Source organism: Opisthocomus hoazin, chromosome Z, assembly GCF_030867145.1.
Source record: "Opisthocomus hoazin isolate bOpiHoa1 chromosome Z, bOpiHoa1.hap1, whole genome shotgun sequence".
In the NCBI taxonomy this organism is placed as follows: domain Eukaryota; kingdom Metazoa; phylum Chordata; class Aves; order Opisthocomiformes; family Opisthocomidae; genus Opisthocomus; species Opisthocomus hoazin.
In genome coordinates this window covers 7598457-7622340 of record NC_134454.1, presented here as the reverse complement: position 1 = coordinate 7622340, position 23884 = coordinate 7598457, and the positions used below count along the sequence as shown (strand labels likewise).

Here is a 23884-nt window from a genome sequence, read left to right as displayed (position 1 = left end):
TTGCAGCTTTCATGAAGGGAAACCTCAGTTGCTTGCATTCTGGACTAAATTTGAGGACCAGAGCCTGACATTGAGTAGAAGAATCAAAACCACCAAACCCGTTCAGTTTTACATCTCTAAATAACCAGAAGGAACATAGCAACTTTAAGAGTAGCTCTTCTTCCTGAAAATGTGTTACGGAAATGAAAAACCTTAGGGCAACAAAAATTGAATGGAATCAGTACAGATTGCCTTTAAAAGCATCTGTGGAATTTAAGGAAGAATCCTTTCTACAGGGTATTTTAAACCTTCCTACAGAGTATTATAGCACATACAGCAATAAAGCTCTACTACAGAATTAAAAATCAACAGAAAGTTAAAACATTCTTACCTAGCAGCTGTGCTAAATACAGACAAAGTTCACATACCTTCTCATGTAGTGCATTTAACCCTTCTTGTTCATTGCATAAAGCAGTGGGTCAGAAGTAATATGGAAAAATAGCAATGGCCATATTGTATGATTTAAAATACAGAGGGGAGGAAAAGACACCTAAATGAAGGCCTACAAGAAATCCAGTATCAATCACCTTTGGCTCCAAAATGAAGCCGCACCAATGCCTTCAACGGGTAGTGCCAAGATGTATGTCTAATTTCTCTCCCTTTTTAATGATGGTGTGCGTTCAACTTTGGAAGCTTTACATGCGAACAGGTTGTGCAAAAAGCTGTGTGCCTTTGAAATGTTTGTAGTATGCTCTGGTTTTACTTATTTTCCTTTTTTTTTTTTAAAAAGGAATTTTCTAAAGCTGTGTTCTTCAGTAAGTCCACTCATTCAGCTTGAAAGGATTACAGCCAACAAGCAGTTTTCTTATTCAGTCTGTGAATTCCCTTTGAGAAATTGAAAAGAAGAAAGAAGAAAACGGTAGATTTGCTGTGCCACAAATGAGAAGAAACAATTCCTAAGGTTTTGGCAAAGCTTGCATGCTCCAAACATTCTTTCTCAGTTGACTGCTTGATTACATGATGAATGCTTGGTGATTGTTTTTTTCCTCTCCATTATGTATGTATATCAACCCATATCCCCATACATACATGGCAGTTTCATGGAGAGAAAAGATGAAATGAATCAAGTTCTTGTAACTAGATTTATATTACTTTATCCTTCAGTGTAAACAGAAGAAAGCTGGCTAGAACAACGATCCACTGCATTTACTTGTAGGAAACTGCTATCCTCTGACATGCTGCGAGCTGAATCACCAAAGATACCTGTGGACCCTGCTGGAAAGTCATAAACTGGAAAAAATACAAAAATAATTAATTAACTAAGATAGCTCTATTATGGAGAATGTCCTAATACTTATGCAGAGAACTGGAAATGGCATTAAACCAGACAGACAAACCAACTAAACAAACCAACATATGCATGAAATTAATAATTACATAACTTACTGCTTACCAAGGGAGGAATTTCAGTTCTGTCATAGTTGAGTCTAAAGTACAACAGATTTCATCACAACTAACACTTGCCCACTTAATGGGTGCTAAAACTGTGATAAATTTTAAAATAAACTTCATGCTCACTTATCAAATTTCATCATACCCAACATATGATAAGAAGCAATAAAATATTGCAGAACTCATTTGCTGTAAAGCAGACCCTGGCACAGAAATGGCGAAGTTCTACAAGCAATAGTAGTAAGCACAAGAGTAACTGTTTGCAGAAAAACTCCCATCTTTTGGATTGCATTTTTACATAGTGTGAGATGTGTCTTTAAAGTTACAGGTGCATTGGCTTTTTAATGTACCACTGAAGAACCAAGACATAGAACAGGTTTCAAAGCACAATAAATGTTAAGTGAAATCATCCTGTGTGGAAGGACAATAAAAGACTTGGGCATCAGTTGTGCTTAGGCCCTAAGATTAGGCCCACTGTCTTGTGCTGAACCTCTGAACAGAGGTAACTCACCCTTCCAGAACATCATGCAAGCCCCTTAAGTACTTTTCAGGAGGCAGAGACTAAGTCAAGTGTGCACAGAAAATTGTGCACCCAGGCAGTTCTTGTCATGGTAATATGAATAAATAAAATTCAAGACTGAGAAAAATCAAACATGCATAAAGGAAAATCAGTGGTTTGAATCATCTCAGTTCCCTGCTACAATATTTACAGCAGAGTGGAGTGGCTGTGTAAATATCACACAGGGCTCAACGGACTGTATTTCAAAGCAAATACATAAGCTAGTGACTGTTTCACCCCCAGAGGTTAGAACTTTGAGAAGCTCTCAACAGTGTGCAGTCTGCACACAGCCAGATGTTACTATGACCCATGGTGACTGAGTCCCAGTACCAACCACTCCACAAAGGTCTGAAAACTGTCTCCTCTTTGTGAAGGGTCAAGTCTGTCATGACAGAATCCCAGTCACATACACAGTTCAAGCAGATCTGTCAAAGTCCACAAACTGTACACAACCATCCACAAAGCCCCCTGTCATTTACCTGTAATACCAGAATGAGCCGAAAAAGTTCGATGGAAAATTCCAAGCCCTGCCTGGCCCACAGATGTCGGAACTAAGCAGTCTTCAAAAGGAGGAACCGTATTGCAAGAAACACCATGTTGTACATTCTTCTGAGTGTCAGTACAGTGTGGAGGGCAGAAAGTCTGAAGCTGCCCATAAAAACCTACAACAAGGAGAGGAAAGTGGTCAGTAAAATACCTGGACAGAGATACAAGGGCTAACACGTGGAACCGTGGCCATGAGAATAATAAAAATGTCAACTGCAGTAGCACCAGGACTTCAATTATTCTCCACCAATAAAGCAGTTTTGATATGAAGCTCTCTAAGACTTCTTCCCATTGCTACTAATTCTGAACACAATCTGTTTCATGGATATCCTAATTTCAGCATGACTTGTGAGAGGCACTGACTGGCTAGAAGCTGAAATTTTTCAGGAAATTTCCTGCTGTCTGAACTGGTACTCTCCAGATTTCACACTGGGCTGCTGCCTGAAAAATCTAAGAAAATGCTTAATTCACAATAAAGGAAGATTACCCAAGTAGGATCTGAATAAAATCTGAGGGTCTGTCACTGATGCCAAGACAGCTGGCTGATAGCGGGGACAGGGATATGAGACTAGGAAGGGCTGCCAGCTGATGATCCATGGGGCTGCTGTTTCTAAGTACTGGTTGAGAGTCAAACCCACTCGTCAGTAGCAATGAGTTCACATGGAAGAGAATTGACACCATTGTGTCACATAACACAAAACGTCCCCACCAGGGTTTTGTTCTTTAAGCTGTTTTTTGTTCCTTAAGTGATATTTGAGAGAGGCATATAAGCACTGAGTAAATTCCCATTCAAGTTCATGCCAAAATATATATTTATATAACCAAACCCACGCTTCTTGGTAAAACAGGTACACATATGCAATCTAAGAGGCACAGACAGATGTTCTGCAGTAGGCTGGCCTGAACATTTTTCTCATGGAAGCAAGGTCTTATCTCCACCTTAAAAGACCACCACTAAATCTAAGCTTTGGAGATTTTGCTCACAGTCTGAAGGATGGCTTTTATAGCTGAAAGACTGTGGTATGCATTTATTTATGTTTTCCATAATATGTTCTTAAGAGTATATGTCAGAAATGAAACCATTATAAATTCAGTATTACAATGTATACATATTTTTCTTTTAAGAAAAACTGTGAATCGAGCTCCTTTCTGCCAGTGCAGTGGCTCCTTGTTCTCACCACTCTCTTTATGTGCATAAAGGAATAAAGAAAAAGACAGTACATTATGTCCAAGGTGTTACACAGAAATTGTAGGCCTTGACTGTCCAAAAATAGGCCCAGGAGTGATACAGTCCCTGAAGATTTTATTAGCAAACAGCTTATTGCTTAAGGGCTGATGTGTTATTCTCTTGATGAAGACTATGTTGTGGCAAGTCATACCAAAAAGCCGCTGTCAGAAAAATGAACCCCTGCCTCAGAAAGCGTCTTAAGGAATTTCCTGTGTCTCAAGTTTATTCTGGAGACTTCACTGTCAATAGAAAAAGCTGGCGTGCAGGGCTGTCTTCTCTAGCCAGTCTAGTTAACCAACATCCATGTTACAAAGTCCTTCCAGCTGAATTTCCTTTTAGTGTAGAAAGGTCAATAAAAAGAAACAAAACAAACCTTTCTCTAAACCATTAAAACAGCATCATTGGAAACAAAGGCATAAAGGGGAAAAAAAACATCATTCAATGCATCTTCTGCATATAAACTCCGTACTGCAGATGCTGGCTTACAATTAAAGAACTTCAATGACTGCCCTCTCAAGCATCTGTTTATTGTCTTTTGGATATTATGGAATAGGAGGAAACCTTGTTGCTTTCAGTGATTATAAATGTTCACAGACTTGACTTCAAAGAGCATTTAGTACTAGGAGGGAACAAGGAATCCTAATCTGGATAGTTACAGAGAGAGCCAGCTCAAGTTCATTCTTCCATGTGTTGAAGAATTAGTCTCAGTACATCCATACTGTATAGTTCGGAAAGCATATTTAGTACCAGACATTCAGCTTTCACGCCTGGGATCTACTGATGCCCATAAGCAGTAACAAACCATGAGCAGTAAGCAGATTAGTTGACAGAATGAAAAGCTCATGTCCCTCCCTAAAAGTAATGGCATGTTTGGGTTGGCAGCATACGACAAAAGGCCTTTCAGTACCATTTAACAGTTCAGAAAGGATCAAGAAGATATCCCAGAGGACAGGAGATCATAAACAGAGATCCTTTCACGGGAAGCATGAAACATGGATTCACAACCTATGGATATTTGAGATGGACATGTATAAATATCTTGGATATTATATGACAACTGAATGTAACTATTGCCCTATTCATTCATTGCTAGTAATTAGAAATGCCTTGCATGGGGCATCTAGTTTTGACTTACGAATAAAAAGTATTTTAAGAACAAAAATTGCTGCAGTTCCACACCCCAGCCCAAACAAACCTTCCAACCTCAAATCCCTTCACAGGGATAGTCTATGCTTAGAAGCATGTTATGAACACAAGACACTTGGCAAAATTTTTCTGGATTGTGGTTAGGAGCTAGGTGTATTTCCATTAACTTTCCTACGGAAGCGTGGACATAGGACTCTTATTTGATAAAGCCAGACTGAGTGTTTATCTACAGAAAATGCATTTCATAAAGAATAGAGACGGAGAAAGGAGAAAGATGTAGTGGAAAACATGCTGTATCACTTTATGTGACATAACTGATTTTCTGCCAAGTGGGAGGAAGGATGGATGATTTAGGAGTTTTGTGATCCTGATTATATTTAAATTGAGACTAATTTCTGTGGTCTCTGTAAGGAAACATACAAATGTTGGCATGCATAAGATGTGCTTGAATTGAAACAGAAAACTCACTATTTAAAAACATCAGAATAGGCTGTTACTATGGACAGCAAAAGACAGTCTGAACTGCACCCAGAAAGAAGAGACCTTATGGGGAGGCCTAGGTAACAACAGTAAGTGAAACACAGCCTTTGCATTTTATTTAGTAGTCTTGCAAGACACCTCTGTGTACACAATGAGATAAATGCCTAATTTACACATACATAACAAGAGTTTAGATCAGGCAAACAGTAACGTGAAAAGAACACTGAAACAATTGCCAGTATCAAGTCTGAAAATCTGCATTAAAAAAGAGGTTTTTTGACTTCATTTAAAAGAAGAAAAGAAAGAAAAAAACCACGAAAGTAAAAGAAAAAAAGAAAGAAAAAGCAGAATCATGGGTCCTTTTCCACAGCAGGCACAATTTGCAGATTCTGTGCTCACTCTGGAGAGGCTGAATGCTCATAGATTTCATTGTCTTTTGCAGGACCTGCAGGCACTTTTCAGGCCTAGCTGTAAGATGACGGTTTCAATCTTTTTTTTTCTTTTAAAGTTTAACTGCAACAAAACTGAGTCAGACTGCAAAGCATGTTAGGAATTTACAACCCATGGATCCTTAAATGCTCAGTCCTGACATTTAAGAATCAACTGTAAAATAAAATAAAATGAAAGAAAAAACAATAGCCATTCAAAACTTGACTTAAAAGCTACACAGCTGTTGATAATTTTTTCCTCCTTTAAAAGGAGCTTTCAAAATCAACTTTTCTGTCAACCAGCAATAGGACACACTGTGAAAGTTTACTGTTGAGTCAGACTAGTTACCAGAAACAATTATTTCAATCTGTAGTAGTCTGAGCCAGCTGGCAAGACCCTTCAAGACACATGCAGAAATGTCCTTTCACATTTCTCTGTGCTTATTCTGTTTGTGCCTTTCTCACAGCAGCCTGTTCCCGATGCAGAACAATCTGGCAATAACTTTGACTATTGCTAGCTGAAGTCTGGCAGAAAAACTACTTACCTTGGGGTTGAGCTATTGTGAGTCACATCCTCTGTGTTTGCTCATTCCCTGCTCAAGCAAAAGAATATGATCTAGCAAAGTCTTACAAACTTTGACCCATTCGTACCTTAACCACTATATGGCAGAAAGAACCAGGGAAGTGCGCAAAGCACTTTCATTAACTGACCAACCCCCAAATAATTTTTCAAGATGGAAAGAGAGCACACAAAAATAATTCACCTTTCCGAGACCCATGTTCTTTTCATGATTCAGTGTAATAAATATCCACCTTACAAAACGGAGAACCATAAACCGGAAAGAGCAGAACACAGCATACATCATTCTCTTCCCCTCTGTTATTTAGCACTGTTCTAAATGTCTTTGTCCATGTCTGCAGTGCATCAGGTCACAGTGTAGAGGTCTTTGAACTGGAGCCCAAACATGACACAGCAAAATGTCCTAACTTGGTATCAGGAGCTCTTTCCTTTATCCACATGGTTCCATGCTCAAGATAATCTACACTACTGCTGAATGTAGGATAACATGAAACCATATGCAATTCCGTGCCTAGACCTTGACTATAGCTGGCCCCTCGTTTGAAACTATCTGTTAGTGAACTACCCGTAGCACCAGTTTTCTGTGTTTTCATGCAGTACTGGAAAAATAAAAAAAGCAAACAGGTTCACTACTGAAGTTCCAGCAACTGAACATTTCTTCTCAGGACTACAGCTCTGGATTGTATCAGTTGCTCTCTTATTAAACTATTTAAAACACACACACACGCACAAGGTTATGTCAACTGTGTTTCTCTGAATCAGTACACCATAGCCAAGATCCATGATGTCAAGATACAGAATAAACAGTTCTTTTTCTGGCATAATAGCATTACTTCCTGAGGAAAGTAAAATAATTTTAAATATGATAAAATAGCTGTATGCTGCAGAATCCATTCTAAAAGCAAGAAGCTCTTGTTCTTTATCACATACAGAGTCTCATCCTGAGAGATGCTGTGCATCTGAAAATCCCAGGTACACAGCCCACCTCAAATTCACAGCTGAAATCATGGTCCACATAAGTTTGTGACAGAGTCCTGATCCCATTGCACTGATGTGGAGAATGATTTCATCACAGATATGTAATGAATGACTGCCACAGTTATAATTTCCATAAGGTGAAAAGTTTCTGACAGACACGTATTTCCTCCTCAGTCAGCTCTCTGCCTGGCACCACAAAGACAGAATATTTTCTCAAGAAAATCATTATAACTGCCATTAAGAAATACAAATCATACATGAGTAGTCTTTACTGCTATGGTAAGTAAAAATTCCAGCTATCTTTGGCCTGAACTACTTCACAATTGTGTTCCTCTGCAGTATATTTCTACAGGGTCCATTAGGTCAATTACACAAACATCACATAATCATCTGGTACCATCTGAGTGTGAAGAACAAAAGGAAAAGAAAGAGTAAGACAGAGATACAAGTCACTTATTGTACTGCCAGACTTACTTGCAAATGTGCGAAACTATAAATGTTTTCTGTTTATTTAAATCTGATCATTTGTAACTGAAAGATAACTGTTACTAGTAGAGCTGCCTGCGTACACACACTAGTATAGCTAACTCATAGCAGCTAACATTTTTTTTAAAGAAATTTTTTTAAAGAAATGGCAACTTTTTTTTTTTACTGAATACTTTTTTTTTTTTACTGCATTACTTAGCCAGCATTGGTCATCAGCTTAACTCACAAACACATATGACATGAGTTACAGGCACAATTTTAAAGGACAGTCAGACTGCTAGTGCAAAAATGCCTAGCGCAGTATCAGAAGCATCCAAAATCAAGTCAGCTACGTCCATGCCCAAAGGAGCTTTACCTCACTCTATACTATAAGCACAAGAAGCTTGCTCACTGTGAAGGAGGAGTTTCTGTTGCTGTTCTTTTCTTTCCTACCTCACGCATCTCTTCAGACTTGTCTCAGAAGAATACCTTAGACTAGAATACTCAGAGCAGCTGCCTGTGTGCTGCAGATGCCTGTGTCTTCAGCTGCCTCTGTTGAGATCCCTGTAGTTTTTCTTGGCTGGAAAGACTCAGCAGTACAATACACATCCTGGGCCAACTGTTGGAGATTTCCAGGACCTGCACAGTCTTCTATTCTGTCTACCAACATAGTACAATGGTGTACAACAGCATCAAGCTGGGAAGTTGTCACTCCAGTCTCCAATTCAGGATAGTTTCAGATTTGCTGCCTATGGTGATCTAATAAAAGATACTGAAGTCTAATGAAAGAAAAAGAAGAGCTTTAGTTCTGCAGCTCAGTGAGTTGTGTAACATCATCACTGCCAAGCATCCGATGCAGCAAGAGAAATTGTGAATTTCACAAGAAGAAGGAAAGGGAATATTTAGCCTGTTATATAACATCAACCAAGGCAATAAAAAGCCCTCTCTGACATTACTGTGTGTCTGATGCTGAATATCATTCAGAATAAATAATGAAATCTGGACTTTAGACAATGTTCTTGCAAGAAAAAGCAGTTTCACAACACGAGTAGCTATTAGATATAAGAGGCTTGTCTTGGATCTCCTACATCATTTCTTTCTAAAGGATAGTGCTCTGAGATCTCCATGAGCTTTTAAGATACTCAGGCTTTCAGTAAGGGAGCCTGTTTAGAACTTGTTTTCTTCAAAAAGCTTTCGGGCAATGAAACTCTTTCTTCTTCACTACAGCCAATTTAAATGGAGTTGACAAGCTTAAGACTACATATTGAGACAAAAATGTCACCATTGTTTGGTAGCGGACTGAGCTGAAGTGGCTACAACTACAGCACTTTAAATCATGAAAAGACAGGTTATGAACTGCAGGAGGCAGAAACTACCAGTGCTTCCCACAGACACTGGCATTTTAGTACGTTCTTGTGATGTCACCAAGGAAGATAGCAATCTTTGTATTGCTGCTGGGAAAACACGACCATGAACTCTTGAAACGTTTGCTTTTGAAAGGGAGAGTTTAGGCAAGCCTTTCAGGCACACAGGACAAACGAAATTTTCAGTGTAACACGAAGGAGTGAGACAGCTGTGCTTAAATTGGAGGGAGGACATTCTGACAAAGTATCTCTTATAGCCACAATAGGTTACTTAATCCTTGAAAGAACATTTAATACCCTGCTGTGGCTGTTGTATTGCAGTGTATTGCATCTTTCAATGCTAAAAAAACCTTCACCCTAAAGTTCAACCTACATTATCCTCCTACCAGTTTAAAGTGCAAAGATCTTTACAACCGCAACTTCGACTTGCTACCTATATGTATGTAATTCCTGCCAGCAATGTCTATTTTCAGCTTAGGCTGAAACCACAAGCCCTTCAAGTTATCCATTTTTTTGATTCACTCAGAAGGTAGTATTAAGCTTTGTCTTAAATTTGGATGTGGAATGGGGCCTCAGTCCATATGTGACATTTGCCCAGATGAGGGTCTCTCTACTGAGCATTCTTCTTATAATGGTTTTAATGATGCATGTCTTTTGTACTTTAAAATTCCTCTTTGGACTGTAAGAGGGGGCGAGGAGAACACAGTAGCATCACTCTGGCGTGCCCTAAAGAGAAGATGCGCAAGCAGACATGGAGCTAGGTACACCAGCCAGTGCAAGTCCTCTGTGGAGCAGCAACCAGTCTGAGGTGATCTGTGAGCCCCTGGGAGGCAGGATTCTTTGGAAACTGTTCAACTTTGGAGCAATTGGTTGTGATCCTGGCTTCTATAACTACTGAAGCTCCCACGACAATAAGAGCAAAAGGGTGGTAAAACCATCTATGCACTCAAAGACAGTTTTTGTTGCAAGCAGGAAGACAGACCTTAATGTCTGACGCCTTTCTGGAAGATGAGTTCTTGCCAAATATTTAGCAAAAAAAGGAACTGAGTAAAATGTACTGTACTGTGGAAATAGGAAGGTGCTAACCTGATCCCTTCATGCCCCATATGCTAGGAATTTATGGGGCCTGCTCTGGCATGTCTTTGCATATGTTATATGACAATGAACAGTATACTAATAATTTCATCCTGCACTCTGTTTGCCCTCGATTATTAGTGAGACTTTAATCAGAAAATAGGGAAAGCCAACAATAACTGTTTACATCCATTAGTAAATTTCATGTTCTTCTAGTACTAATTGGCACTGTACAGGATGCACCGATCAGTACTGGAAAAGAAAAGCTGCTCACATGTAGTCTAGTATGATAAGAAGAACAAAACAGGACAGGCATCTTACTTTCTCCCCTTCACACTCCTGAACTCTAAGAGATGCCTCAGCACCCTATTTCATGCCTTTGCCTAGAGAGACTGCTTCCATCAGTGGAAGAAAATAAAAGAATCCTTAGTTGTTTTAAGATGTTTCCGTGATGGTATCTACTGTGATAATTCTCAAGAAGCCTGATCAAAAAGCAGAATCCCAAAGCCCATAAAAGTCTAGTGTGCTATGTACCTTGTGTATGTAAATATGGCAAACCATATATTTAAACAGTTGACAGGAAACAGCACTACTGCTGTCAACACATTTCTGAAATGTTAAGGTAATTACCATTCAGGCTCCATACCAGCTAGCAAAAAACCCCAAAACAATCCAACATTGTTTTCAGCTGCTGTTAATTTTCTTCTTGGCTACAGAAATTTATATTTGATTGAACAAAGAGGGAGAGAGAAGTCTTGTAGAACCTGTTTACACAGCGCAAGTGGGAACACAGCTGTAAGAGATGTGTATGCTAATAAGAGTAGAGATCTCCATCCCTCACAAATGCAAGGAAAAAAATATTCCACCTCTTGAAAACCTGGTAACACTTTATGTGTAAAATCAGGAGGGATTAGAAACATAACATTCGAAAATTAAAAGCAGAGGCCATCACAGAATTATTTGCAGTTCTATTTCAACAACAGCTCTGAAAATTAATCTGAAGAGAAACCCATTACTCCATAGTAAGATAAACAACAATTAGCTAAGCTAAGAAATTTAAGGAAGTCTAAAGGCAGGGTCATCCCAGGGTCTTTCAAAAGGAAAGGTGCCTTAAAAATACCAGCACCAACCTTTGAAGCACTTAATTTGAAGCCAAGCAGCAGTGGCAAACAACTAACATCAGTAATGAAGATTCTTCCTTCTTACCTTGGATGTGGAGGCTATTTGGTTGAACAGAAGGGTTTCCTGCTGGCTGGTATGTCTTTAGAGGCATTCCTGTAGGCTGTTGAAGGTGGGGAGGCTGTGGAGTCCGTCTCTGCATCATGTGGTGTGGAACTGAAATTCTGTGGGGGCTCATGTGGTTAGGAGAAGCCGGAGCAACAAATCTAGGAGTTCAGAAACATAAAACTGTAAAATCTCCAACAGATAAGAGCTAGAGTTTGTTTCTACTTTCTTAGATTACTGTAAAAGAACAGTTTGCACCCCAGATACAGAGAAGATGTATTTTCAAATGACATATCATTAGACTTAACAAATGGGAAATTAAAAGGCTAAATTGTACCCTTATAATGGAAAACTCCTTCTAACTTCTGTGTGTGGGTTTAAGTCATAATATGAGGATACCCTATGGGGGACCTGATTTCTGAGGCATTGCTAGCTGTCTCATTGCAAGGCTTTGTATCAACTGTATCTGTCAATAAATAGCTGTCCTTCCCCACTGGAAGTGAGCAGTCAGTTCTGGTCATTGGACACTGAGGAGTTAGATGTTAGGTTCAGGTCCAGGTTCAGGTTTCAAGGTCTAGAAATCTTTGTATGTTACACACAGCTATCTGAAAAGAAACAATCTGAAGTCAATATAATGTACATAAAGGCAAATGAAATTGCTTCCAGCTGTGCAGAGTGTGACCACATCAAAATGTTGATCTGGACTCAAAAGTATCAACTTAGAAGCCTGGCAAACGAGGAAAAACATTCACACCGAACTGGGTGGTACAGCTGCCACAGAGGTTCATCACTTCAGTGGCATGATTTGCACAGCTCTGTCACTACTGACACTACAAGGATATACACTACTTTGAGGATTTTACATGAGGGTTTTACAGACTTTGTAACTTCAACTTTTTTCTACCTTTCCTTAAAATTGCATACCTCAAAGTACATCACAAATAGGTGCTACGGTCATTTTTGCAGATCAGAAGAGCTCTGGTCTGTGTCCCCAAAGACCAAACTACCCACTAGACCACTGGGATCTAATTTGTAAATGAAAGTTCAGCCTGGGCTCGGGAATGGCTCAGGGCCACTCTCCCATCTGTGAGAGGAGCACTGGAAGGCCAACAAAAAAGAGTCCAGATATTTCTGCAAGAGGGTGAGTGAAAAATGATGTGGCATTCTTGTCATAGGTCAGCCTCTCTCTCCACTCCTAAAAGCAAACTGCAAGCCTGTGCCGAGCAAGAGCACCCACCTACCCTTCTCTGTGGTGGGTGTGCTCAGTAGCTGCTGCTGGGAGGGACTGGTGCTTGCACTTAACACAGTCTGACAGGATCCTGAAGTGTGGAACTGGTCTGTGTTCTCCTGAGACAGGACCTCAATACACTAGACGACTTTTTTTTAACCTAGCCATAAAGAATGTTTTTCCTGCAGAAGTGTAAGGGAGGTGTAATCTCACCCTGAATACAACAGAAGGCGCAACTGCAGTAGCAGCACTACAGAACACCTCTGGACAGGATCATCGTACAGGTTATAACCGCATTTAAATCCAAGACACATGAGATCTTTGATGCTGCAGCTCAGAGTCAGTATCTGCCACACATTACCTGTGTGATTTAGACCTAATTTGAAACCTCTTACTACATTTCTGGTAGATCCACAATTTACATTTAGAGTATAGCATGTGTCAAGATGAACTTTGGACAATTTACTGCCTATTTGTTTATCTTTGAGAATCGCATTTTTAGGCATATTAGATAGGGTTTGGATGGTCTTTGTGCTGATTAACTTAATAAAGACATACATTACTTCAGATATGCTACATAGATGGAGGAAATAAGGTTGCCGCTACTGAGTCATTGAGTCTTTAATGTATCCAATATTTCATTGTTCCAGGTAGACTTAAAGAAATAATAGGGAGGAAAAGAATAAAGCATTCATGTGTTTCACAACAAGGCTAGAGAATAATTTTTTAAAAAAGACAAATCAGTAGGTATACTGTGATAAAAATATCAGAGGTTTTTAAAAATTCCTACAACTACTTGATTATATGTCTCCTGACTAAGGACTGGAGTTAGCTCTTTGTATATCACTCACACAGAAACACTGTAATCTGCTGCCAGAGATTAAGAGCAAAGCACAGTTTTTTTTATTACTACTACTATTTTAAAAAACATGGGATATCATCCTCTATGTTTTCAAAATTCATTTGTGAAAATTAGTCTCTAAAACATGGTTATAACCAGCAGCCAACAACAGGGAAAAAATCAAAACTCTAAGCGAAAAGCAAAGTTTTACAGATTTCACATTTGATTTAACATCGAAAAAACCCTCCCCAAAATAATGTGCTATTTTGTGTAGCCAGACAGGACTCCTTTTTAGTAGACTTCAGTGGTCTTTATAATGATTTATGAATCACTTCATGAATTCCTGGCTTACTCATATGGGTGACTATAGTTACCTACTTTTACTTCCCTTCTGCCTAACAAAAGAGAAACTTGGACTTGTCTTAGTCCAGATTTGTCCTTGAACAAATCACAGTGTGTTACTGGGGGAACTGCAAATGTAATTTTGTTCCTGAAACAATCAGGACCAGCTTGTAACCACTTGGAAACCACCACCAAGAATTGTGCCCAAGCCCTGGAGCCGATGCAATCAGGAACCAGCCACATTTGCAGAAAGGTGCCCTTCCATATGCCTGCTGGATGCAAAATCAGAGCAGGAACATTTCTGCACCCATCAAGTAGCCTCTCCCTTTCCAACAGTAGCTAGGAAAAAGTGTCCTTTTGGATGGTAGTAAGCAAAACAGATAACAAAGTTATCAAAGCTTACCTGTTTTGATGAGATTAGCTAAAATGGCACATACGTACCAGTCACGGCTACATGGAAAGAAAATTTTACTCTAGCATTTGTCGACTGGAGCTGGTCCAGTTGTAAACTACATGCACAATCTAAGCAATGTGTGGAAAAGGAAGGGAAAAGGAAAGCTAATAGTAATAGAATATTTATATAGTATAAATACTGTATTTACATAGTATAAATAGTGTGTTTATATAGTATTTATAACTATTGATAATAGTTTCTTTCAGCATGGTTGGCCACCTGTAAATGAGTCTTTGGTGTGATGGGGAAACCACCTTTTGTGTCACTGTAGCAAGGATATATACAAGGTGTCTCTTCACCTAGAATCTCAAGGACTTTGAGAATCCTTGATTAAAGTCCTTGATTAAAAAACCGGCTGTGCTGAATTGTCTGGGCATCAAAGGGCTGAAGGGGTTATTTTTGTAGGTGGAAAAAATACTGAGAACTGAATGGCAGAGAAATCCTTTTTTGTTAAACCTCCCACCAAGCAGAACTGCCACTGTAATCCACGACAGTGAAGACAGGTATAATACATGTGATATCAAGATGTCACTGTTCAAGTTGATTGGAAACAAGGAAAGCAAGAAGTGAATTACCATACAAAGCTCTGCCTGACCTACATCTTTTTGATGATGCTCCTCTTTTTCCATAGGAATTTGAAATACTTATCACCTAAGAAGTATCCTGGCTGCTATTCTTTTAGACGAGCAATCCTTCATTCAGTTTCACACCCCCAGGCTCAGGAAGCTCATGGAAGTACACGACTGGCCTAGAAATATTTGACATTGTGTTTATACAGCAGTCTCTCAGTGGGCTTCTCCCACCTTCACTGAATGATGTCTCCAAGAGTTGTCACCTGCATCCAGTTCACAGAGCTCTCTGTAGCTAAGCAGCCAGCTCCCCTTCCTAATGGGAGAAGGAAGAGCAGGAAATTTGGTCCAAGACTGAAGCCAGCGTGTTGATGACAAGAAAAATTCCAGGTCTTTTATGGATTTCAGTCCCATCTTAAAAGGAAACCCCTTTGACTCACTGTCTGCTTCACTTACCCATTTTCTGAAAGAGAACAGCAACTCTGAGCTGCAACAAGAGGCTGAGTTTTCCTTGAGTTTTTCTTTCAGGAGATTAGGAAAAGGGCAACAGAAGGAACACAAGGCAGCATCTCAAATCCTTCAGCTCTTCTGTCCTCCTCCCTCAATGCTTGAAACCTCACCCTGCAGAAGGCAGGAGCCCAGAAGTATGGGAGTGATGAGAGACTGGCATTTTGGGGGCAGAATGGGGGAATGATTGATTGCAAGAGAGACTTAGAAGTAAGAACCACTACAGCAAAGGAAAACTGGAGTTACATACCTTCTTTGTGAGGAAATATGGAAGAAGTGGCTAATTTAATGGCTATATATTCACACGCATGTACATACACATACATATGGTGGAAAGAAGAAGTAACACCAAGTGTTCAAATTTCAAAATGCAGACAAAAATTGTGTACAGTCATTTAAAAAATCTCTAATTTGGCAGCCAATCATATCGATTTGGCATCTGAGATAGAATTTCTGAACTCTTGTTTTTAGCACTAATGGTACTATGAATTCCCCCTCATGTTTCTGTCTTTCTTCTCTCCAAGTCTCCTTCCTGTGCAGCCATGTTCATAGGATATCAGAAAGCACATTTCAAATGTGGTTATAAGGCTTCCCTTGAATCACGAGAAAAAAGTGTAAGAACAAACTTACTTAAAAAAAAAAAGTGTGAAAATAAACTTACTCTGAACCCTTTTTTGTGGTCAAAGAGAATCAACTTTGATAAATTTTTGAAAGCTGCTAATCTATTCTAGGAAACAGGATTTATGACTTTTTACTGCCTTTTGGTAAATAAACCAGATTACACCAAAAACGCCTAACACAACCAAATTTTCTTTTTAACAGAAGGAAGATGTTCAGAACCCAAATACCAAATAACCATTTGGGCTGCAGGAGAACAGCTCTGCCAATTTTATATCCCTAAGAGGCTTGTATGTTTCCGCTTTTCCTGTTTGTACAGATTCAGAGTTGTAGAAAAACTGTTGATTTTTGCCAATGTAGCAAAACGTCATTATTTCCTATTACATCAAATTCTGTGTTTCACTTTTCCCAACTAGTTGTTCCCTGGGAGAAAGGTTAATTCCAATTATTCTCCAGTTTCAAACAAATTCTACAGGGGAATAAAAGCATGACAAAAATAATGATAACAGCATACTGTACTATAATAGCAATAATAGTAAGAGAAGGGAGTATTTTCTTTGCATGGGAAGAGCAAAGAAAACATTTTCATTGCAATTAAATGCTTGTTAAAAATATATTGAAAAGAAAGGAAACTGCATCTGCATATAAATAAGGAGAGAGGAGAAGACATAGTTTACCTACCATTAATCCATGCTACACTATGGCACCAAATGCTACTAGCAGGAATTATTTGAGATAGGAAACATGTAACTATGTCGGATGTAGCTATTTCTTCATTCTCTGCTTTTTCTCAATTTTGCACTGAGAAGTAAAGCATGTTCCACCATTTAGACAACATTTTGTCCATAGTTTTGTTCAGCCACTGAATTTGCACTCGTCAAGCTCTGCCTCACACCCTGCACAGAAATGGTCCCACAGCAGGTTCTATACCCATAGTGTCTTGGGGGTGTAGATCGCATGTGCCAATAGACTTTAAATTTATATAATTCTTTTCAGTCATTAGTAAGTGTCTAAAAATCCTTTTCATGCTCAAGCTTTAGTAACATAGGAACTGCTATTTCAGATCAAATCAGTGGTCCAACTAGCCCAAAGATAGAACAGTGGGAAGTAAGAACAGCCCTTCTGACCAGCACCACATGCTCTTTGGTGAGAAGAAAGGAGAATTTAAGTGGAAGTTAAAGTGGCATTTAAGGAAGGAAGCTGTAAGCTGCCAACTCAATATACAGATTACGCGAAGACAGAGACATACAACTTTAAAATCTCTCTCACCATTTTCTGTGGCTGTATTGTATTAGAGAACTGAGTTTTTTGCAAATGCAAATAAAAGATAAAGAGTGCCTTTGCAAAAAAGAAAGTGTGGAAACAGGCTGGAGAAAAATTCCAAGCTTTGCTAGGTTGGCTCCAAAAAGAGGTTGTAGCGAGTTGGGTGTTGGACCCTTTTCCCAAGTAACAAGTGACAGGACAACAGGAAACAGCCTCAATTTGCACCAGGGGAGGTTTAGATTGGATATTAGGAAAAATTTCTTCATCGGAAGGGTATCAAGCACTGGGACAGGCTGTCCAGGGAAGTAGTGGAGCCACCATCCCTGGAGGTACTGAAAAGATGTGTAGATGTGGCACTTAGGGATATGGTTTAGTGGTGGACTTCGCAGTGTTAAGGTAGAAGTTGGACTCATTCTTAAAGGTTCTTTCCAACCTAAATGATTCTATGATTCTATGGCTCAGGTTCAGGGTTAGACTAGCTGCCACCTCCACTCTTTAGTGTCTGTCATTTATATGTGTCATTTGCTCACTAACAAAAATAGTGATCATGTCTTAGCAGACAGTCCTCTGAAGTGTCCCACGCCTGGAAAGAAATTATTGTTGCTGATTTCAAAACCACAATGCTGAAGTCTTTAAATAAAGACTTCCTTCGAGGCAGCCCCTTGTATGCCACATACAAGGGGCTTTGTAATATGTGAAGACTGGGTGCCTCGACTTCTTGGTTAGAACTTCTCAGTGGCTTTTGCTTCTGGAAGTCTGGTTTGAAGCTACTTATTATTTTACAGCAATAGTATAAAAGGAATATAACCACACACTCAAATAAGCTAAAAGCAGCACTGTTGTAGAACTTATTGTAGCATTATAGTAATGCTAAACTGAACAGTTCGGCCCTGAGTCTTTCTTTCCAGTTTTACACAGTCTCCAGAAATTCCTGTCAAGCCAGGATGTGTCACGCTCCAGGGACATACCACTATCTCTGGTTCACAGGAAGGTGAAAAATCATCTGGAACATCAAGTCCAAATGAAAAATTCTGTTCTGGTCTCACACTGGTTAACAGGCTAATTCCTGCACAAAAGCAAGCCTTAAAAAGCAAAATGTATATGTTGGGTAATCCAATAAGTAATAAAAAATAATAAAAAAATAATTTCAAGCATTTGACACCACCAATTTTGGGGCACTGAGCTGCACATTAACTATGCCATATAAACCCAAAATTTGTGTTCTGGGTTTTAATTGGATTATTTTTTCAGCTTCATTGAATGTTCATGTCTTCTTTTATAAGAAAGTGAAAAGTAAGCCAAGTACGTATTCCCTTTTATACGTATGCTTTTGGGTACCATTACCATTTGGTACCTTCATTGAACAGTTGCAGTATTTCATATTGGGGGACCCCTGAAAGTTAGTATCAAAGAGCTGGAACAAACAAAATATAAATGTGCATGTGCTCTCCTTTGATAAATGAAGTTGCTTCTTCCATCTGGCTTGCACTTTGTGTACACTGAGTTTTGTACACAGAATGAAAGCAGTGTATGATGTGTCCCACATTTGGCTCAGTTTCTCATCTTAATAAGGCTAATCAAGTCCACACTCTTCCTCCCATCATCTAGGTGGAGAAAGATGCAAAAGAAGCCCTCCAATTATTTCTCTACCGCATGGTACCTGGAGATGTAGGGAAAATGCTTATTTCCTTCTGCTTCTGTCACTCACAAACCTGAGTGCTGTCCAAAATGGAAGAGGCACCCCACTGGCCCTCAAAGTTGCCAAAGCAGCCAGGCCAGCTTGGATCAGCTCCAGTCCAACACATGCAGGCTATCACAAGGTCAAGTGCTGGTCAGTCAGTCCTAGCTCTGGAATGATCCCAGACATGCACAGCGCACCAGGAACCACACAGCATGGGGGGAACAAATCCCCTGCTTGCACCCCTGCATTCTGCAGTCCTCTCAATAGTAAGACTGGCATAAATAGGGTGATTCACATCTTTCAAAGACGCTGTCTCTAGCACTTTGCATACTGTAGTGTTCGTTTGTTCAGTTCACATTTTCACAGCTATCATCACACCCATGACGTGGTATAAATGACAGTCTACTCACAGGGCCCCTACCTGAGTGGATTGTATTAGAGTCAAGATGCAGATTCTGCATTAGTTTTTCTCCAAAACGTTTGCCTTAATTTGTACTATACGTTCTGTAATCAAACCAATACCGCTTGGAATACTTTTTTCTTTTCTGAATTTAAATTGCCATTTGTCACACTACCTAAATGAAGATACTGCCACCTCTATTTTTAATCCAAAGTAGCTAAACATATGGGAATTAACACTTAAGGCATTTTTAGTAAGAGCGTATACAGTTAATGTATGAGAAAGGAGTACATCACACTAGCTTTTTATCATTGTTATTCTGTAGAGTACTGTAGTATCCTGAGGTCTGTAATGCATTCAAAGACTTTATGAGTTAAGTCATATTCTAAATGCGTCTACTATGGTCCTACACTGGTAACTGGCTCAGAAATGGGTTAATGAGAAGATCATGAAATTTATCCCTGTAATAACTATTCATCTGTCCTGTCTGTCACCTCCTGCTCTGGCAGTTGTTGTATATGGATGCTGGGCAGTTCACACACTGGAAAGAAAACTGTACTGGGGAGGAAGAGCCCCTGGGTCAGGCAGGTGAGCACGGGTAGCCCCAGAGTTTGCACAGAAGGCCAGAGCCAGGGCAAGAAGAAAAGGTCAGGACTGTGTGGCCAAGAGCGGGGAGGAAGGACTGAACCACTAGATGAGGTCCAACGATCAGGAAACAATAAGTTTCATCTCAGACTGGAGTACAAAGACCTCAGCAACTTCCAGTGGCTCCAGAACTGGCTGAATTCACACGTGCAGTCTGAAACCAAAAAGTATGTTCCCCTGTTGTCAGTGTCCTGATCCATAATGTTCTTCCATCTTTCTGATACAAGGCAGAGAGAGTATGGCTTTCCTCCACAGAAATTATGCTCATCTATCAGTAACTGAAATATAGTGAATGTTCTTTTCAGGTTTGTAATTGGACACTTTGTGCTCTCCAAATTACTGGCATTTCTGTCACTCAAGGAAATTATACACTTTGAAATATATTAATGAAATACAGCAATTTATCATTTAGAGCACTGAAAAACAGGGAGATTAACAAAATAATGTTTACATATCTGTATACATACTGTAAGAATTCAGTATTTTGTGTGATGTTGTATCTTCCTGACTTTTCCACTGAAAAGTTATTTGCTTAGGCCTTTTCAGTCTTGCAGTCTGGTAGGCTTCTGGTTCTATGAACTAAGTGGAAATCTACAATACCATACATTATATAAAGAATTGGAGATACTGCTGAAAATAATTTAGGGAATGTCTGAACATGACTATTGAATGACTTCCAAGCAATCTGCTTTCACATCACTGAAATATCTAAAATCATTGAAACAGCAAAAGTCAAGGGATTTGTACCTAGCCAGCATAAAATAAATACTGACTATAAATCAAGCTCTCAAACCAGTGAATTAAAAATTCTTTCATTATCCATTGTCCTTAATAAAATGCCAAGATAAAAAAATGCCAAGTTCCTGCAGAAATACTTAGTATTGAGACAATATTGACAGAATATGACTCTCCTACCACAAACAAACAGGGCCCTCATTCTGTAAGGTATGGCTGGGCTCCTCTGAAGATGGCATTGGAGGAACTCCCTGATGGCATTGGAGGAACTCCCTGAAATGGAGATGGATGGAAAGCTTCCCTGCCCAGGCTGGGATAACAGTGTCCCTTTCACCTCTCCTTTCCCTGGTAAACCCATACCCAGAGCAACTGTTAGCTGGGGCCTGCCATCAGCAACTTTCTGGACATTGACAATTCAGTTTCAATCGATCCTGGCAGCTCTGAAGGCAGTTCTGCCCCAGGCTCAGCATGGGAAAAGCAGGGGCTGGTCTTACCTCTCTGAGTCCGCAGCTGAGAGAAGAGGTAACTGGGGGGGAGGATGGAGAGGACTACTCTGTAGGTCACATCCAAGAGAGGGGTGGCTGCTGGAGTGGGACAAGGACACTGCCCCAGCTGCTGTTCCACTTCGACTTGTCTGTGTGCTGGGGAACACGGCCACTGAAAGCAAAAGGAGAGAAATAACCCTCATCAGGCAGGTGATAGTATTGATAACTGACCAAATACTAACGGGTAACACCTCCCCTAAGGCTCCAGTGCCTGTTCTTAGCAACTAACTGTTTTTTCTGACATGGTGCTTTCTGTCCCAAGGGAAGAAAAGACAACACATAAAAAATAACAAAATCAGCTTTGCTGCTCCCAACTGACACTTTCACAAAACCAGGCACAACATAGCTGTGCTCCTTGCTTGGGAATTTTGTCTGAATAACGCTGCAAATCCTCTATAGCTTCCTGTTGCAGAAGAGGTAGCAAATACTTCCTAAGATACATATTTTTTTTGAGCTAGTGAACAGAAAGCACAGTTTCGTAAACAGTGAAATACTTTCTATGTTTTCCCCTCAGATGTAAAAATCCCGAATTTCTTGAACAGGTCAATCCAAATTCAAATATTGCTACTATTGCCCCCAGACTCCCCAGTGATGCATACAAAAATTTTAAACTAGCACTAACAGTTTCATAATTTTCTGTGATGTTGCTCTTGTATACATTCCAAATAAGGAAAGGTTCTGGACGGTTAAACAAGAAGCAACACAGGACTTCCTTCGAATGTCCTAATTAGTTGAGCTCAAATCCTGCAACCTCATTTTCAGAAGTTCTTTAACTAAGGCAGTCAGAAGATAAGACACTGATTACCAATCCCTCTGAAAATCCAGTTACTCAGTTATTTTTACTGACATCTGTATCAGGTAGTTTTATGTCGATGTTGAATGGCAGCCAGATATATGGTCTTAAATATTTTAAGACCCCTGAGAACAAATTAGATAGGCTGTCTAAAACATGAAAATGATCTCTCACTGTTCGATTGTCATATCCTCCAGTCTCTTTATAAAAAAGTATTGTTTAGGCCTAGTTTACAGAATAAAATTCTAGCTATAAAACTTATGTTAGTGAATATGCTGGAGCTAATGATTCAGATTTGTTGATAAAATCCTAGAATTTAAAACAGTTCTCCAAAGGGCATTGTCACTGGTGAAAGGTCTTTCTAGGCTAAAATACCTGCATGGATACTGCAGTCCTAGCAGAACAAACACTACTTTAGGAGTAACCACACCATAGATCTGTCTTCAAGAAAATTATTTCACTGGTGACAATTCTGAATGTTGCTACCCAAGACCAAAAGGGTGAAAAGTTCTCCTCTTCTCCCAAGTCCTCAGCCTGCTTCTGCAAAGCCGCTATTCATCCTCACAAGCCAGCCTTTGTGACACGCTGCATATTCACCAGGCCAAGGCAGAGTTAAGGAAAGGTTCAGGAGTTTAGATAGGAAATCACTTTGTGAATAAAAACATCTAATACGGATGCCGCAGAGGTAATGTTGAAGTTTAGGGAAAGTTGGCATGAGACACACTGGTGGACAAAGCTGGAGGAGTGGAGGCTGCCATACCACACGGCTAGGAAGACCAACAAAAACATGCAGCTGTGGCTGTCCTCAGCACTAGCCTCTACTGTTTGCTAATTCTTGTATGGACCAGAGCCTCCTAATCACAACCCAAGTGACAACAGGCATCTGATAGTAGCAGGCATCCCAGACCTTAAGAGAGGTATAGAGGATGCAGGTACCACAGGGAGATGAGACGTCACATAAGCCAGCAGAGTAACTCACTAAGAAAGGGCTGAGGAAGAACCCCCTGTAAGACAGGGGAAGGTAGCTTCTGTTGTTTTTTCACTTTGCTCACGCACCCCAAAAACCACCCTCCTCACAACCATCTCTTAGAGTAGCATCAAGACAAATGCAGAGGGGAAAACAAAGGAATGACCTTTCGAATTTATTGTTTTATGCTTGCATGCATTGTGGAAGAAAATACTGAAAAACAACTAAATGCACATTCTGACAGAATAAGCAGAGATGATATTTAATAAATATTGTCATTTGCAAACATTGCAAAGGAAAACACTGATTATCTAAGTAAAAATAGAGACTATTTAAATTATTCCTTGCAAAAATCGAGTAATTTGAATTTTTCCAGGAGAAAAACTTTAACATGTGTAAGAAAATACTATGACTTATTTTTCCAGTACTGTGATCTTGGAGTTTAAAACAAATCTCTTCAAGGCTGTGGTTGATCAGGAGTAAAAAGGCTGGACTATGACTGGGTTTCCAGCATAAGGTAGCAAAAGTTGCTCTTCTCTGTCATGGACGTTCTCTGCCACAACCATAAAAAGGATTTCAGGAAAGTATTTTCTAAGTTGTGTTTGCACATTTCCAGCTGGTCCAGGCTGCAGTGGTAGCACAAGTTGCCACAGGACTGCCCAGACCTGGTGACTGTCCCTGGGAAAAGGTTGTCTACAGCCAGGCTTGGGCAACCATCTGTCCTTTCTCTGAACAAGAGCAACCTAAAGCCCACTGCAATATTCACCATTGCAGCAATGCCTGCTACTGTAGT

At 39.8% G+C, this 23884-nt stretch overlaps 1 protein-coding gene across 2 annotated transcripts in view; it reads right to left on the bottom strand.

The window, feature by feature from the left end:
• Positions 1–231: 231 nt before the first annotated feature.
• Positions 232–23884, bottom strand: part of GLIS3 (GLIS family zinc finger 3) — a 182163-nt gene continuing 158510 nt past the window's right edge. For both annotated transcript variants that reach the window (XM_075410664.1, XM_075410665.1), the window contains 4 exons: positions 21281–21443; positions 11486–11664; positions 2470–2652; positions 232–1269 (listed from right to left, as the gene is read on the bottom strand). In XM_075410664.1, coding sequence (XP_075266779.1) covers positions 1133–1269; positions 2470–2652; positions 11486–11664; positions 21281–21443 — 662 coding nt within the window. In that variant the 3' untranslated portion in view covers positions 232–1132. The remainder of the gene's footprint in view (positions 1270–2469; positions 2653–11485; positions 11665–21280; positions 21444–23884) is intronic.